At 45.2% G+C, this 17,040-nt stretch overlaps 3 protein-coding genes across 6 annotated transcripts; 2 read left to right on the top strand and 1 right to left on the bottom strand.

Moving 5' to 3' along the window:
• The first annotated feature begins 471 nt into the window (after positions 1 to 471).
• Positions 472 to 3,411, top strand: LOC149917362 (uncharacterized). Its single transcript, XM_090142132.1, has 3 exons — positions 472 to 626; positions 838 to 1,101; positions 3,059 to 3,411. Exons 1-3 carry the CDS (start codon positions 557 to 559, stop codon positions 3,061 to 3,063), a joined length of 339 nt encoding a protein of 112 aa, XP_089998258.1. The 5' UTR covers positions 472 to 556; the 3' UTR covers positions 3,064 to 3,411.
• Positions 3,412 to 5,764: 2,353 nt separating this feature from the next.
• Positions 5,765 to 7,860, top strand: LOC149917361 (uncharacterized). The gene is made up of 2 exons (XM_090142199.1): positions 5,765 to 5,978; positions 6,113 to 7,860. Exon 2 carries the CDS (start codon positions 6,200 to 6,202, stop codon positions 7,118 to 7,120), a length of 921 nt encoding a protein of 306 aa, XP_089998325.1. The 5' UTR covers positions 5,765 to 5,978; positions 6,113 to 6,199; the 3' UTR covers positions 7,121 to 7,860.
• Positions 7,861 to 8,651: 791 nt separating this feature from the next.
• Positions 8,652 to 12,955, bottom strand: C6H7orf25 (chromosome 6 C7orf25 homolog). 4 transcript variants are annotated; one of them, XM_031599385.2, is made up of 2 exons: positions 12,800 to 12,955; positions 8,652 to 10,232 (listed from the first exon to the last, which is right to left on the bottom strand). In XM_031599385.2, the coding sequence occupies exon 2, from the start codon at positions 10,214 to 10,216 to the stop codon at positions 8,951 to 8,953; it is 1,266 nt and encodes a 421-aa protein (XP_031455245.2). In that variant the 5' UTR covers positions 10,217 to 10,232; positions 12,800 to 12,955; the 3' UTR covers positions 8,652 to 8,950. The 4 variants fall into 4 exon arrangements, with proteins under 4 accessions (XP_031455245.2, XP_089998324.1, XP_031455244.2 ...); XM_090142198.1 differs by having other exon boundaries at positions 11,914 to 12,862; XM_031599384.2 differs by having other exon boundaries at positions 12,069 to 12,861.
• Between the last annotated feature and the right edge of the window lie 4,085 nt (positions 12,956 to 17,040).

Genomic DNA, 17,040 nt, shown 5'->3' with positions numbered 1-17,040 from the left:
AGGTGTTCCAATGAGATGCTCGCTTTTCCAAAACTTCACTGTTCTTTAGCACCACTGTTTCCTTACACACAGAAGCCGGTTGCACACTTTTTAGTCACCCTCCACCTTTCACCTGTTAGCGTGAGGCACATTTGATTTCTTAAGCATCACAATCAAAGGATTTTTGGAAGTCTTCATTCTAAACCACCAGGATGAATTGCCTTGAGAAACCAGCCCTGCCAGAAGCACGCAGTGACACTTTATCAGTGTCACAGCCACCTGGGGCCCTGGCTACTACCGCCCCACCTCTCAGCCCATAGCATCCTAAACTGCTTACGGAAAAGGTTATCTTTTCCTGTAGCAAGGGCCAGGAATTAACCGATAACAGTTCCTGACAAGCACTAAACTCATTTCAGGAATGTAATTTGGACTTTTTTTTTTCCAACCTGGTATTTTCAGGGAGATATCAAAGCACACGGTGGTAAAGGCTTGCCTTTAAATAGCCAGGGCTTTCTCTTGGTGAAGTACTCCAACTTTTGCTCCACATACCTGTGCTTAGTGTGACATTTAGGTAATAATGCTGAAGAAGATGGCAATCTATTCAGCAGTGCTGGCTCTGATTCTGGTCAACCTGCTAAAGGCACAAGGTGAGTCAAACACTAGCAAAACAATCTTCATAAATTTGAATTGAGATTCATATTCTGGAGTGGATTTATTCCCAGATTTATCTCCCTTCTCCAGTTCCTGCTTGGGATCTCTGATCCATAAAAGCAACTATGCACATGTTTAGACAACCCTAGAAGTACCTGGGGTCTTCCCACAGTTTTTCTCATCCATGTAAACTTCTTTTATTTGCAGGCACACCTGTTACCCCTGTGCTTGAGGAAACGAGTGTGGAGCAAAGCAATGATCTCAACATGCAATCAAGCAGCGAGTTCCCTGTGGAATACAGCAGAGACCCATACAAAGAGGAAGGCATGGAGCAATCTGGGAACACTGGAGTACAGGAAGTGGAACAGGCCACTTGGGAGATAAGTGGAGAGCCAAGTACTGAAACCACCCCTAACTCAAGTGCAGAGTCAAACGAAGAACCAACTCAGAAGCCAACCACTGAACTATCTGGTAAGACCTATTTTGTTTCTGACTGTCCTCATGTTATTCTTAGCTCACTTTTTTTTTGTTACTTCAATACTTTTATCTTTTCTGCACTAACAGAAAAGAACACAGACAAACAAACAAACAAACATAAAACAACAGTGCTTTGCCTTGTAGTCTATTTCTGGCAGGGTCTCTGGCATGCCAGTGATCTAGCAGCTTCTGCTCTTTTCATTCCAAACCATTAATAAATTGCTAGTAATGGAAGAGGAAAGAGAATTCCAAAGACAACTTTTGTTACAGTGTATGAGTGTATTTTACACTCATAGTATATGTAAAGAAAGAGGTCTCACCTCCCCTCCCCATGAAAGAGATTACTCTTGTGGACTATGTCTGTACTTGCTTATAATATGCATTTTTAACATGGAAATGTGTTGGAGGTTTATCATTAAAAGACCTGTGGTTTGCTTGAGTGAGATTCAGCCTAACTCTGAAAAGATGAGCCAAACTATCCCCTACAGAAAAAAAAAAAAAACTGAAGAACAGGTAACAAGCATAGGTTCTGACAGATCAATCCATGGAGAACTCTCACTCACAAGGTGCCAAGTACACCGGCCAAAGAGCACTGTAAGACAGAGGCTCTACCCTTGAGAGCCTTTGTCCATGAGAGATACTGGCAGCTTCTCCAGAACTCACAGCACAGAATATGGAAGGGGGCATTCCAAAGAATTACTCTTCCTATTTTTGCTATGCTTTTAGTGTGGCTACCAAGATGATCTGACACCAACTTAGTCTTCCAAATTTCTTTACACTAGTTGTCATCAGCTGCCCCATCTTGTTCAGACTGGAGAAGAGAAGGCTGTGGAAAGACTTCCAGTACTTAAAAGGAGCTTATAATCAGAAGGGAAATCATCTTTTTTCATGTCTGATAGTGATAGGAAAGAGGGAATGGTTTTAAGCTAAAAGAGGGGAGATTTAGATTAGATGTCAGGTGAAATTTTTCACTCAAAAGGGTGGTGAGGCACTGGCACAGGCTGCCCAGAGATGTTGCAGATGCCCATCCCTGGAGGTGTTCAAGGCCAGGTTGGATGGGGCTCTGAGCAAACTGATCTAGTGGGTGGCAGCCTTGACCATGGCTGGGGGTTGGAACTTGTTGATCTTGCTAGCTGATCTTCCAACCCAAGACATTCTATCTTTAGAATATATTTTCTCTTGAAAACATTCCCTTTGAAACATTTCTGCTTTATTTCTTCCACTTACTTCAACAGCGTTGTGGACAATACCTGCGTTAGGAAAATTTGGAAGTTATAAAAATCACATCCAGTGTGGTTTTAGAAAGTGGAGAAACCCCTGATATTAGCCAGTTCTACTACCACAAACATCATAAAGAAGCACTAGGGTACAATTTCCTAATTTTCCATTTACAATTCCTGTAAACCATCACCCTCACCACCATTAACTGCAGTGCACTGCTGAGACCTTAAACTCTTCACTAAATGAAAGGAACCTCAGTCAGAAATTACTGTCACACACTCTTGCTTGATAGTACTATCAAACATTACTGACTCCTTTAGACCCTGGATTTCTGTATCTGCACTGTAAACTGCTGTGCCCTGCATCTCCATGCTTTCTCATTACCACAGTGAGCTGCTTTATCATGCAGTCAGCTTCATTAATGAATAAAAGAAGAGATCTTCACTACCATTATGGTTTTTTATTTGTTAAAAAAGAATAAAATTGAGCTAAGTCTCATGTAAAATAATAATGAAAGTGAGCATCTTTTAAATGGACAGAAAGACCTTCTCAACAGTGAATTCCTGAGAAAGCTTTTGTTTGTTCTTTATTAAATACAGTCATTCACATAGAAACAATCTTAATTCCCATGGCATTCATAATAAACAATTTGCAAAGCCCCGAAGTCACAGTTCTGAGCTGTTCTGTCACTCCCTGTCTTTTTTTTTTTTTTTTTTTTTTTTTACTCTAGAATAAACAGCAGCATTATATCCTGATGGAAAAGCAATGGCCGCTCTTACCTGCAGAGTTGATATCAGCACTATCAGATGGTATCAAAGCATACAAATAGTGCATGCAACAAGCTGGATGGAAGGGCAGAATTCACTGCAGCTCACTGTGAAACTACAACTTGTAGGAAAATAGCCTCGAAATGCTGTCTAATTCTTGCTTACTTAAACAGTTAAACTAGATCACAGGTAACCTGTGCTCTTTTGCTTGCATAATAATGTGAAATAAAGAATGTCAGTGCAAATATATGCCTTGTCATTACTGTAAATCCCTTCCTAGATCCACTTCAGAATGAAAATACTAATAAAAAAAAGTTATAGGGCACTGTTTCCTACGTCTCCTATCAAAGTCATTTCAGAAGACTAATCCTTGCTTTTTCTTGCTACATTACTGTTGTGAACATGCCTACAGTAATTAGGAAAAGGAATGTGAGAGTTTTTTCAGACCAGCTCCATGAGACTTCAGCAGACTTAAAGCTGAAGACATCATCTGTCTCCCTCAGTCCAAAAACAAGACATTCTTTAGCCCATTATCCTATCTTAGAATACAGAATACACAATGGTGTAAAATATTAGGACACGGTGTCTGCAACATGCAAAACTTATCTGAGGGATTTCATGGCTTGCAAGCAATGCCACTAACAAGTCACTGATCTGTAAATTTTGAATGCATGTAGATATGCCAGACAATAAGCTTACTTCTGATTAAACTGCAAGTGACAACATACATTGGAAACAGGAGCATATTACTATTCATTACTCATATACATATATTCACTTACCTGTTTATTCCTCATAATACCCACACACTTTTTACTGGCTGGCATCAATTGCAACCTTCTTTGCTTGGTATTGTTATTGTTCTAGCCAACAGAGCAGGCGAGGTGCTAAAGAAAACAGAGACTCTCCTCGGAGACTTTGGAACCATACACAGATAATGTAAATTGAAAAGGAGGGGAAAAAAATGTCAGAAGGACAAGGTTCAACAAAAGTTTTCACGGAAAAACAAAATAAGAATAAAAAACATTCTAGCAAGTGATATCCTCATATTGGAAGATAAGAAAATGGATATTGGAAGAAAAGATAGGTGGTCCTAGATTTTCCATTTTTTCAACCAAATTTCAAGCACAATTTGTGTCTTCTAATTATTCATGTGTAAAGTTATAAACAGAGAGAGTCCAAGCCCTAATGCTCTGTTTGTAAAATTAAATACGAGCTCTTCAAATGCACCAAACTGAAACAAAGTTAACCTTTAATATTTGTTGATCACTAGTACCTTAGAAAGCAATTGGGGAAAAAAAAAAAAAAACAACAACAACAACAAAAAACCCAACACACTAAATATTAAATCAAAACATGTTTTAGTCTCAAACCAGCGTAGCATGTCAAAGTTCTGTTCAAACAATAAAAGCCACTGAAGACAGAAATGGCTTAAAAAGTACAAGGCCCATTCCGAGCTTCTAATGACATCATACAGCATGGAGACACAAAACAACAATAAAACAAAATACCTCAAGACACTTAGTGGCACACACTAGTGCCACTAGTCTAGATAATTTCTAGATTGCTAAAATACTTCTCAAGTGATAAGCAGAAATTGGTAAGAAAATTGATTCAATAATATATCACATATTGAATAAGTGTGCAAAAATGAAGAGCAGCGAAGGAAATCACCACATGGTGACTTCATGAACAGAGGCTTTTAAGCAGCCAATCTTAAAACACCAGAAGAAAAAAAGCCAGCTAGCTCTGCAACAGCAAGAAAGAAGACAACAAGCTGAGTGGTGCGGCTGACACATTAGAAGAAAGTGAAGACATTGAGAGGGATATCAATAAACTTCAAAGATGGGCCCATGTGAACAAAACACAGTGTGCTCTTGCAGGTTGGATGGCCAATAGTATCCCAGGCTCCATCAGAAGAGGGGTGGCAGCGGGGACAGGGAGGTGATTGTCCCTCTCTACTCTGCCCTTGTGAGGAACCAGCTGCAGTAATGTGTCCAGGCCTGGAATCCCCAGGACAAGAAAGACAGGGAGCTGTTGGAGAGGCTCCACAGGAGAGCCACAGAGTTGAACAGGGTGCTGGAGCAGCTCCTCTACGAGGACAGGCTGAGGGAGCTGGGCTTGTTCTGCCTGGAGAAGAGAAGGCTGCGAGGTGACCTCATTGCAGCATTTCAATACCTAAAGGGAGCCTACAAACAGGAGGGGAGCCAACTCTTTGGAAGGGTAGATAACAGCAGAACAGGGGGAAATGGTTTGAAGTTGAGGGAGGGAAGATTTAGGTTGGATGTCAGGGGAAGTTCTTCACAGAGAGAGTGGTGAGGTGCGGCCTGGTCTAGTATTAAATGTGGAGGTTGGTGACCCTGCCTGTGGCAGGGGGGTTGGAGCTTCATCATCCTTGAGGTCCCTGTCAACCCAAGCCATTCAACGATTCCACGATTCTAAACAATATGCGAAGGGAAGATTCATGTGGAGACAGTGTATAGGTGCAGCTTTTATTTTCCCAGATCTATCACCATCACAAAGGGCAGTCACTGAATGATGCGGGGTGATAAGGACGTGGGCCCAGCCTGGTGCCCCAATGCACGCAGCCCAGCGCTCTGAGGTCACCGACCAAGGGGCTGTGACAGCAGCAGGAGATGGCTGTGACCTCACTGAGCCTCCGTGCAGCAACTGGGGCGCAGCAGAGCCCAGCATCACTCGTGCCTGGACTCCGGTTGAGCGCAGCAGCGAGACTCGGAGGCGCGAACGAGACTTGTTTTGGGCCGTGCCGTGGGGCTGCCGGCAGCAGTTCCTGGTGCTCAGCCCGCGGCATCGCCAGCGTTCCCCCGGCCCTGCCTGGCTCAGGCGGCCGGGGCCCCGCGGGGTGCGCTCGCAGCAGCGGAGGTGAGCGGTGCGGGGACACGGCCCCGGGGCGGGCGGCGGGGAGCAGGGCCGGGGGGCGGTGCGGAGGGACCGGGGCATCGCTGCTGCCGCTGCCCCGGGGACAGCGAGTGACCGCGGCCTCTTCTCTTTTGCAGCTGCTGAAGCTCCGGCCCGCTGCGGCGCCACTCAGGGGAGCGGCTTTCCCACCTCGGCTCTCCCCGGCCCACCGCACACCCGGGGCCATGCAGCTGCCCTCGGACCGGGCCTGCCCCGTCTGCGGGCAGAAGCGGGACGGCGCAGCCTACGTGACGCCCTGCCTGCACCAGCTCTGCTTGGGCTGTGCGCTGCGCTGGGCAAAGCAGCAGCCCACCTGCGCTGTATGCCAGGAGAACATCGAGGCCGTCCGATACTCGGTGCTATCAGAGGAGGATTACCTCGAGTGCGCCATCCCGCAGCCCGCAGAGCACTCCGAGGACGAGCAGGAGGAGCAGCAGGGCTCTGCAGAGCCGCAGCTCGACGCTCCCGAGCACGGCTTCCCACCCGAGGTCTGGGCGGACTTCTTCCGAGGAGATCCGGGAGACCTCGAACCTCTGCTCCGGTGGCTCCAGCAGGAGCTCGAGGACATCACCGGAGATGAGTGGTGGGAGGTGGTCGCAGCGCGGACCGCTGTCATGAACCTCCTGCGGACATACGGGCTGGACGAGGATGCCCTGATCCTGACGTGCGAGTCACATCTGGGAGACCGCGCAGAGCAGTTTGTGGCGGGGCTCATCGACACCGCTACGGCCCTGTACGGCCCAGAGCTCCGCCGGCGCCACGACAGCCAGGCTGCCCGTGAAGCAGGAGGGCAGGACGGCCCCGCGGCCACCCCCAGCCCCGCCGCCTCCCAGCAGGAGCCTCCCGCCTCCGGCCCGGGCCGCTCCGCCAGCCCTGCGGGCCCCGGCGCTGAGCAGCTCCCCGGCGTCCCTCACGGGGGGCCCGAGCCCCAACCCGCCGCCCCCGTGTCCCCGCAGGAGCCGCAGGAGCAGCCGGGGCAGGCGGCGGCAGCGGGCCCCTCCGCCCAGGGCACGGACCGCTCGCCTGGGGGGCCCCGACGCCCCCCGAAGAGGAGGGCCAGCAGCTGCCCCCCGGATTCGTCCCCGTCCCCCAAGAGGCGGCGCTAGGCCGGCACCCACTGCGCTGCTGAGCACGGCTCGGGGGGTGGGAGACCAACACCCATCTTGGACTGTTTTTAGAGACAATAAATATTTGCAAAAAAAGAAAATGTCTCCATGCTATTGATGATGAAGTTGGGTTTGCTGTCCCTCCCCACGTCGGTTTCTCCCTCTCCTCATGCTGGGGGAGGACACAGAATCATAACTTTCACAATCAGAAACCAGGAGAGAGCACTCCTGTTTGCACTTCAACTGAGGTGGGTAAATGGGGTTGATTAATGGCAGCCTTTTGGTCATTTACTCATATCGGACCCCAAACACCAACCTGCATCACTAACGTGAAAAAAAAACTGAAATGAAAGAATCTCCGCAATCACAGAATCACAGAAACGTAGGGGCAGGAAGGGACCTGAGGAAATCCCCCCATCCAGACCCCTGCTAAGGCCAGCTCGTGAAACACGGTACACAGGGAAGCACAAGAAGCAGCCTGCCGTGCAGTGTGCACGTGCTGTAGAAAGGAACCCAGATGGAGGCACCGCCCCCAGTTGGTGCTGCTTGTGAACCAGAAGACTGCTTCTAAAAGAATCAAAGTATCAGAAAGTATAAACCTGTGGAAGGAAAGGATGCCATTCAGAAGGACCTCAACGGACTCAAAAGGTAAGCCCGGGAGAGTCTGATGAGGTTCAACACAGCAAAGGGCCAGGTTTTGCACTAAGCACATATACAGACGTCAAGGTTAGATGCAGGGGGAAGTTCTTCACAGAGAGAGTGGTGAGGTGCTGGACCAGGCTGCCCGCAGAGGCTGTAGATGCCCCGTCCATCCCTGAAGGTGTACAAGGCCAGGCTGGATGGGGTGGCAGCCTGGTCTGGTATTAAATGTGAAGGTTGGTGACCCTGCCTGTGGCAAAGGAGTTGGATCTTGATGATCCTTGTGGTCCCTTCCAACCCAAGTCATTCTGCGATTCTATGAACTGCTGCAGACAGTGCCACTGTTTCTAATTCAGACTATAGAGCTGTTGGTACTTTTCACTGCATTTGGGTCACCTACCTGGTAATAACACAAGTCACTGCCCTCCCTCTCCATTAGCACATAAATCTGTGGTTTGGAGAAACCTCTTTAGGGGGTGCCCAAGAGAATGCTGATGTCATGTATTCAGCTTAAGGCTGTTAAACAGATTAATCCATGATGAACACTAAACTGTCATTTGGACCTCAGCTGTAAAAGTTTTGAGCTGCAAGCAAAAATCAATTTATTGTTTATTTTCTTGTACCTTCTTTCAGGACTTCTAATACCAAACATAACAGTTAAGAGACACATGGTTCTTCCATATGCTCCAGATCGCCTCTCCCAGCTCTATTCACAGGGTAGTGGGCCCTGTTTGCCCAGAAGACCAATGGATCCTGGGGTGCATTAAAAGGACTGTGGCCACAAGGTCAAGAGAGGTGATCCTCCCCACTCTACTCTGCCCTGGTTAGGCCTCACCTGGAGCATTGCATCCAGATCTGTGCTCCCTGGTATATAAAAAGACAGGGATCTGTGTGCTGTAACTGAATGTTTTAATAGGGATGGATTAAAATAGGGATTTATATAGGGATTAATATACTGTAACAGTTAATGATTTTCAAGGAAATCTTATTACTTTAGTGAATAAATTAGCAGTTGAACAAAAACCAAAAACTGAATAAAGACAGTGTAAGTCACCTGGGGAACCCTTCCGTTGCTCCAATTACTGTTCTCACTGTTACACAATCAGAAAATGTATTGCTATGACTTCCTTTTTTCTCCAGATGTTTCTACTGAAAGATCAGCAATATTCAGAGATTAATTCCTTTAACAAATTACAATCCATTATCACGTAGGCAGCTCTTTGGTAAAGGTGTGGCAACAGATTCTTTGCTTTCTGTCAGTGCTCTTGGCTGATGAACAAAAACACTGAACTTGACACCTTGGTTAGCAGCTGCCCTCACAAAACCACTATTTGCAGTCATGGTGATGGCTTTTAAAGTGTCTCCTGTCCCAAAAATTGTCAGAGAACGGCTGTTGATTTTTGAACTAGCCACTAGTCGTAAGGCACGATCAGATGGCTGATCTGGGACCACATTAATTCTTTTAACAAGCAATGCAGCTCTCTCTTTCTCCCCAGGCCCTCCCAGTGTTTCCAAGATTGACTGAAAATCTCTGACAGCAGATTCACATGCAAAGAGCTCCTTCCCCTCCATGAACTCCTCCAGCTGAGGCAGGACTCTCTCTCTTCTTTCTTGAGCTGCTTGCTCTGTTAGCACTTTTTCTTTGAAGATGAAGTAGCAGCCACCATAACTCAGAGCAGAGACATAGGTTATTAACGTAGTGATGTCTAAGTTCACTCTATTGCACACATTTACTTTGATCTGTGTAGGAAAAGCAATGCTGGTCACTAAATTCTCCCGATCCACTCTGGTAACCTGCAGTTCAAGGTCTTCTTCATCTGATTCACTGGCACTTAGGTGCTGGTTTTCCACAGATGGTTCTACTAGAGAGTTCACTGCAACAACATCTCCTCGCACAGATATCCCCATCTCCTTAAGTCTCTCTGCCATAGGACTGGACACGCTGTTGTAGAAGGCAAATATTATGTGGGGATTGCTGTACTCCACTAGCTGTTGACAGCTTGCCTGCAGGAAGTCTTCAGCCTGCTCAATGACACTTTTGTCACCATACTGGCCCCTTCCCAGCCAGATATTATGCAGGGCTTCAGCCTTCCGACCAATGGCCTTCACCCACGTGTGACCTCCATTTGCTACAACATCTACCACCAGTGTCTGTCTGTTTCCAAACCTGTCCTCATAAGAAAAGACTTGGAGGACACTGACAACATCCTCCAGGTTCTCTGCTGACTGGATAATGGCTTGGAGATGGGTGAGGTTTGTACTCTGCAGATGGGATTCTTTAATGACCACCTTCCCTGACTCCACTTTGTATAAGAAGTTTAACTCAGCCTTCAGTTTGCCACATAGTTTTGCCCCACCTTCTATTCTCCTTTTCTGGAACTTGCAAAGGGCTTCTGCTCTCTTGATCAGTTCTTTGGCAACGGCAATTCTTTCACAAAGCAGCGACTGCACAGACATGTTGGAAACATTATTCCTATCAGATGAAAGAAAAGGAGAAGACTGTTAGGACACAGCTAAGAATAAGGACAGTCAAAAGGTCACTTGAACAGTACACACTGGAACTCTGCAGTAGATTTGGTGGAACAGCTATCCGTACAGTAAAGCACAAGCATCAGAAACCTCCACACAAGCCCCAACAAAACCTTCACCTTTGATGACACAGCCTAAAGCCTAAGATTTCAGTTCTCAGCAAGGAAGAACAACAGCCCTCAAGTCTCCACAGACACCTTGCAAGATTGTGAATCTTTTCACTCATATCTGAGTCCCTCACAGAGCCAGTCATTGATGGTTTGACTGGATGATCTTATAGGTCTTTTCCAACCTTAGTGATTCTGTGATTTGAAGAGATCTCAGCTCCCAAAGTTCATTTGTAGATGTTGCCATTCAGAGCAAAATTAGAAATTCTCTTAACTCCACATGCAAATGTTTCCCCTCCCTCAGACCACACTATCATTATAATATTAGTCATCTACCATGCTTACAGATATAAATCACTAAGTCTGCTTCCCAGCAGTTATTAAATATAGCGTAGAAAACACCCATTATATCTTACAATTCTGAATAGCATACCTCTGTCCTCTCCAACTTACACTATATAACCCCCCGAATAAGCTACTAATACCCCTCTGCGTAAATTTCAACATTACACAGCATTGTGACAAATTATAATTTCAGAGTCAGGAAGATCTGGAAATCTCTATGTTCTCTAGCTTCACCACAAAAATCACAGAATTGTAGGGGTTGGAAGGGGATCATCAAGTCCAATCCCCCTGCTAAAGCAGGTTCACCAGAGATTTACTGTGCAGCATCAGACTAACACATTCCTCTGCATCTACACTACTTAGTATGTCTCCCTGAATGTAACAATAGGAAGTGGTTAACTGAACAATTTGAAAAATGTACAATTAAGTAACATATCAAAAAACACAATTTTTTTAAGACACTCAGTAAATTGCCATTATGGAGAGTGAAATTCATCCATTTTCACTCCCAACTATGAGTACAAACAGATGTTCTGTGATTTTTATCTGAACTGCACTTTGAAGGAAACTAGGATCAAAAGGCAAAACAAATATAGTTTCAGTCAAAAATGTGAAAAGTAATACAGCCTCAGTCCTACAAAAGGCTCTGTCATTACTACTCTGGAACCTGACTTCATTATGCACAATTCAAACACAGTTATTATTAACTCCTACTGGCTCAGTAAATTCTTAACACTACCAAAATCTTTCCTTTCTTATCAACCGTTGTCTAAAATCTTCCATCATGCCTTATTCACTCTCTTTAGGGTCAGAAGATGCCAACAAACTTTATCCTTTCCTCTCAAAATCCCAACCAGGCAGGTTCAAGCACTAATCCCCTCACTGCCCAAAGTAAATCTTCCTCCTGTCAGTGCCTATCAGGACAGCAGAACTCTGATTCACTTTTGGCTCTGTGCCACAGAAATACAGCTCATGCCTTCTGCAATTTTTGCCTTGACCATCGCGTGCCCTCCACAGCCATTCCGTGCAGCCAGAGCTTGCGGGCGCTACCAGGCACTGCTTTTTCTTTGGCACCTTCCTGAGGTAGCTCTCAGGTATCAGTGCAGAGTATTTCACCTCCTAGCATTCCAAAGTTGCACCTTCAAGGTTCCTCAGTCAGAACAAGAAACTTACATTTCTGCAGCAATGCTTTAGTGCCTCTGTGAAGGTACATCCTCCTCCCACCACCTCCAGCCCTCACTTGCCCTTTCACAGCCACACGTGGTTCTGCACAGTGTTTGCAAGCTGCCGCTCACCCAATTACTAAGAAGGAGGAAAACTTTTAAGACCTTTAAACAGCCACAGCGCCGAGCGGAGGTCTGTCGCACGTGCAGTGCTCCGAGCTCAGCTTCCATGAACCCCCGTGAGGGCAGGCAGGGCGCTGGGTCAGGCAGTGCCACACCACATCCCACAGCTGATCGGCACTTATCGCAGTGATGGCAGTTCATTATGTACTTCCAGCAGGAAGCCAAGGATTATTCTCATATGTAAAGAGTAAAACCTTGTAGTTACTACCTCGGCACCCCTTCCCGCAGCAGCTCCAACTTTTTCAAGAGCAGTAAGACTTCAGGATGAAACCCACTTCAAGTTCTTACAGGAAAGTAAGCCCACCAACCCAGCCCAGCTTTTCAGTGACGCAGCTGGGAAACCCCAGTGTTAACCACAGAACGCCCGCAGAGGCAGCGCTTCTGTAAACGAGGACAAATCCCCCCTCAACCCAGCTGCAGGCGCATCCCCCGCCCCGCCCAGCCGAGGACACCCCTGCAGGCCACCCGCACGCCGCGAGCCCCGCTCCTCTCCCCTCCGCCGCCATCACGTGAGCGTGGCGCCATTTTGGGAGCGGGCACGGCGCGCTCAGCGCCCGCTCCCGGCCCCTCCGTGTTTCGCCGGACGCCGGGCGGCCCCAGCCGTGCCCCGCCTGGCCCTCAGCGATCGCGGCCCGGATGCCGTCGGGACACTGCCCGTGCTCCCCTGTGCCCACGGCCGACGTGAAGACACGCACAACCCCATCCCCGCTCACCGCCCCGGCTCTCCTTCCGCCGGCAGCGGTTTCCCCCGGGCGGTGCTGCGGCCGACTCGGCCCAACGCGCCTCCCCCGGGCCGCCGGGCGGGGACAGCAGCGGCGGCCGCCTGCCGTGCCGCGGCCTGCTGCTGTGCTCTGGCAGGCAGGGAGGAGCGGGTCCTCCAAAAGCATGCGTTTTATCTTTAAAAAAAGCCTTTTTTTTTTTTTTTTTTTTTTTTTTTAAAGATCCAGGCATGCTACGTTACAGCACACGAAGATTTTAGCCGCTGTGTGCTTGCATCAGCCTTCTGCCCTCCTTATGGAAGGCCAGAGCATAGTCAGCTCTGAGCTTTAATTTTAGCAAGGAAGAAACGATCACGAATGTAGCAGTGAAGCTTCAGCATCACTAGCATTTGGTGCCCAATGCGAGCAATGGCCCTCCGTGCTCAAGCACTTGGTGCCTTCATTTGTGCCAAGATGCTGCCTGCCTCAGCAGCAGCCCAACTACTCAGTAGATCTCCCAGTGGCCTCCAGCCTCCTATGCTGCAGCACCATCAGCATGAAGAATACTCGCCTTCTCCCCAGCTGCTGCTGCTGAAATTCACTGTGGATTCACAGAATCACGGAATGGCCAAGGTTGGAAAGGACCTCAAGGATCATGAACCTCCAAATCCCCCTGCCACATGCAGGGCCACCAAACTCCACATTTAATACTAGACCAGGCTGCCAAGGGCTCCATCCAGCGTGGCCTTGAACACCTCCAGGGATGGACGGGGCATCCACAGCCTCTGTGGGCAGCCTGTTTCAGCACCTCGCCACTCTCTCTCTAAAGAACACGGGTTCACATAGCAAGCACTCCTTTATAGTGGTTCATTTAACAAGCAATAATAAGCTGAAAGCATGCTGTAAGGGCCTACCACACCTGTAACTTCCACTGCTTCTGCTTAATCTAACAGCCTCACTAAACTGGCGATGGCATACAATGGTACCATGCTGCTCTTAGCTCTTGATCCCACCAGTGAAGTAAAGCCCAAGAATTCTGTGTTCACAATGGTGTGAGGCTGTCTGGATTTCCTCAGAGCTGATCATCTTCCAAGACAAATCTGAATCAAAGCATGTTCTCTGCATTAAGTGATCGGTGTCTGTTCTTCAGATGACTGATCAGAAACAAGATAATGAATCTGTCAAACATCACAGTCAGTTTAAGTCTTGAGCTTGTATTTTGCCATTTCTTATGAATGAATTTTGTCCACTCTGTAGCCTTTGACATCTATGCCTTAAGTTAGGTTTCACAAAATATAAATCAAGATAATATAATGCAAGTAAATACAACTGCTATGTAATTTGCTGCTCTGTTGCACTCACTGATAACATCAATCGATGTTATTCCCTGCGAAATATATATCCAAATTAAAATTACTATTTCTTAAATTCCAGGGATTTAGAATGGAAAAAGACGTAAGTTAATTTCCTGCATTTTAAAGGTCCTCTTTAAAGACCAGATAAAATTTAGTTACTGTTCTAAAACAGCAGTAATCCGAGTATGACAGTAAACTTACCCAGTGTCAAGGATTAAGCAATTAAAATAGCAGAAAAAACCCATTCTCCAAGTCACACCGTCTTCCTCATTAGAACAGAGTAATGCTGACATCTATACACCTACCACTAAAAGAAACAAATAGCATAAACTAAACCTGAATTCGAAATATTGTGCCTGTTCTTTCAACTTACCCCAAATGCAATGAATTTTGATTCCCTGATGGGAATATGGCTATTAAAGAACTTTAAGAATTCAGTTTGAGCCATTGTTCTCAACTACAAATGGTGGCTTATCAGAATGACCACTAGTGACAATAAACTGTTAAACCCACACTACCCATTTCACATAAAGCCATGAGAAATGATTACCATAGAAATGACTCAGGCTCCGAGGTCATGCCTCACAGTAAAACTAAGGAAAGCACTCTCATAGAAAACTCATCATTTTGAAGTTGTTTGCCATAAAAGGAGACTATGTACTAATACATGGGGCTATGACAGTCTAGTGATAATGCTCTCATCTTTTTCTGTGAGTACTTCTATTTGTTCTCAAGAGAAAATAGTGCCATAATTAGATAATAATCAAATCATGTATTGTCCTTCTAATGGAACAGGGGGAATTGGGCAAAAAATATACGTAACATCCATACCAATTACCAGAAAGTCAGTATTTTCCTTACTCAGCACACAATACTTCCCATAACAATGCACATTTGGTGTTAAAATTATTACTATTTGAAAGATCTGGTTATGAAGTCTATCCTGACTAGAACTTTGAGCTAAAAACTAGCAGCTTGTAACTATCCTGGCTCCCCACCTCTGAGCAAAGGTTATATGGGATACACTGCTCCTCCAGGCACCACCAAAAGCCATCTCTCCATGCTGGCACACATTCAATGATTGTTTCTCAGAACTCTGAGTTAAGAAGCTAATTGGCTCCATCCCTCTTCACAGTTAGGTACTTAGTCATATTAAAATTGGCACGATTATAAATGATTGTTTGCAGTCCATCCTGCTGAAGGCTGGACAGCTGGCTTTGCTAACACCAGAATGACTTTTTTTTTACTTCTCCTGAAACAGTATACAGGACCTGTCTTTGCATTCATTTCAGCAAAGCCTCTGACCTGTCTTGAATTGTACTTGCTTTATTTGAAGTCCCCATATTCTCTGACACAGAAGTTACTACATCATTAAGCCACAAGAAAAATGGAAGGCATGAGCTTTCATGTTTCTTCATCACCAATAAAATCAGCTATTTTCTACACAGAGGAAAGTTGTTCATTAAAACTATACCCCCCCCCACACACACACAAATCCCCACCCACCCAAAAAATATTAAAACATTTTACATTTGCCCCACTATTACCATCTTGGGAGTGAAATACTTTGGTTTCAATTACATTTCATAGGCTGCTCTTCACTAATCAACTCTTTCTAGTAGAGGATGCAACTAACCTACTGTCATTCATGCTAATCATTTTCTGAAGTACCTGCTTTTTTTTTTTTTTTTGCATACAAAACTCCTGTAAATATTTATATAACATTAAAAGTAGACTGAATGCATGCAAATATTAAAGTAGAATCCCACTTTTTGGAATGATGATTCTGGAAGCACAAATTAAAATCTAGTATTATAAAGTCTCTGGTTTCACATCCTAGTTGCTTCGTTGTTTCTAAGAAGAATCAGAGTATGAATTGGTTTCCAGAGTAAAAAATTCTCAAAAAGTGATCTGGAGAAGTCTTAAAGAACCATCTGAACATAATTTTTATTTTTGACATGAAATAAAACTTCATTTATGGCATGCTTAAGAAATTCTTATTTGCCTAATGATAACACAAAACATTAAATGACAGACATAGAAAAGAACAGATCAGTTAGTTTATATGTCACTTTCTTTGGACTTCTTATTTTTTTCATTGGTTATGGTTGGGTAACTTTTAACCTGTCTGGCTGCTCCCATATAGTTTATTAATGTACAAGCAGACTGATCCAACTATCCTAGTTTCCATTTCATTATCAGTAACTTTTCAATGGCTCCAGACCAGATTTCTGCTTTAAAAAAAAAGTATATTTAGCATCTTTCTTTTGTGCAGTTTGTTTCTACATAACCTTACAGGCACTAAACATGTAAAAAAGATCCACAACAAACTAACAGTACATATACCCACACACAGTATGTTCAAGTATCTAGTTCTGCACGTTTAAAAGTAGCAATGCATAAATTAAGTGTTCATTTCATTACTGTTCCGTTACAGTTATCTTGCAAGTTGAAAAATACTTCAGCACAATTCAAGGAATAAAGTAATTACATTACATGCTCTCATTTTGCTTTCTACATCCTATTGATTTTTAAAGGTACTGGTAAATGCATTTAGGTTTTGGTCTGTAGCAATTGTTTCCGTTATACCTAATAGCATTTCAGGATTGAAGAATTTCAATTTCTAGGATCACAAAAAGGCAACCGACTAACAGAAAACAAACTCTTAAGACACAAAGACTAAGACAATTCTAGACACTCAGAAGCAGAGCTATTCAAGTAGATCACAGTTCATCCCCCAATGGAAGACTGTTCTACATCTCTATGGAAGCATGTTTTACACCAGAGCAACCCGTTTTTGGAAGTTACTTAACAATTACACAAAATTCCAAAGTGAAAAAATTCTCCTGTAAGCACAGAGTTTAGAAGTTCTTTAAAAGAAGGTCTAACAATCAGTTCACG

Source organism: Phasianus colchicus, chromosome 6, assembly GCF_987193195.1.
Source record: "Phasianus colchicus chromosome 6, bPhaCol1.hap1.1, whole genome shotgun sequence".
NCBI classification, from domain to species: Eukaryota; Metazoa; Chordata; class Aves; order Galliformes; family Phasianidae; genus Phasianus; species Phasianus colchicus.
Note: the sequence above shows the minus strand (reverse complement) of the source record. Positions and strands in the feature narration are given on the sequence as shown.

Bases quoted from the DNA above. Each gene is read 5' to 3' on its own strand.
- LOC149917361 (XM_090142199.1), top strand. From the start codon at position 6,200: ATGCAGCTGCCCTCGGACCGGGCCTGCCCCGTCTGCGGGCAGAAGCGG.
- LOC149917362 (XM_090142132.1), top strand. From the start codon at position 557: ATGCTGAAGAAGATGGCAATCTATTCAGCAGTGCTGGCTCTGATTCTG. The intron at 627-837 runs GTGAGTCAAACA...TTTTATTTGCAG, and splicing joins CAACCTGCTAAAGGCACAAG to GCACACCTGTTACCCCTGTG.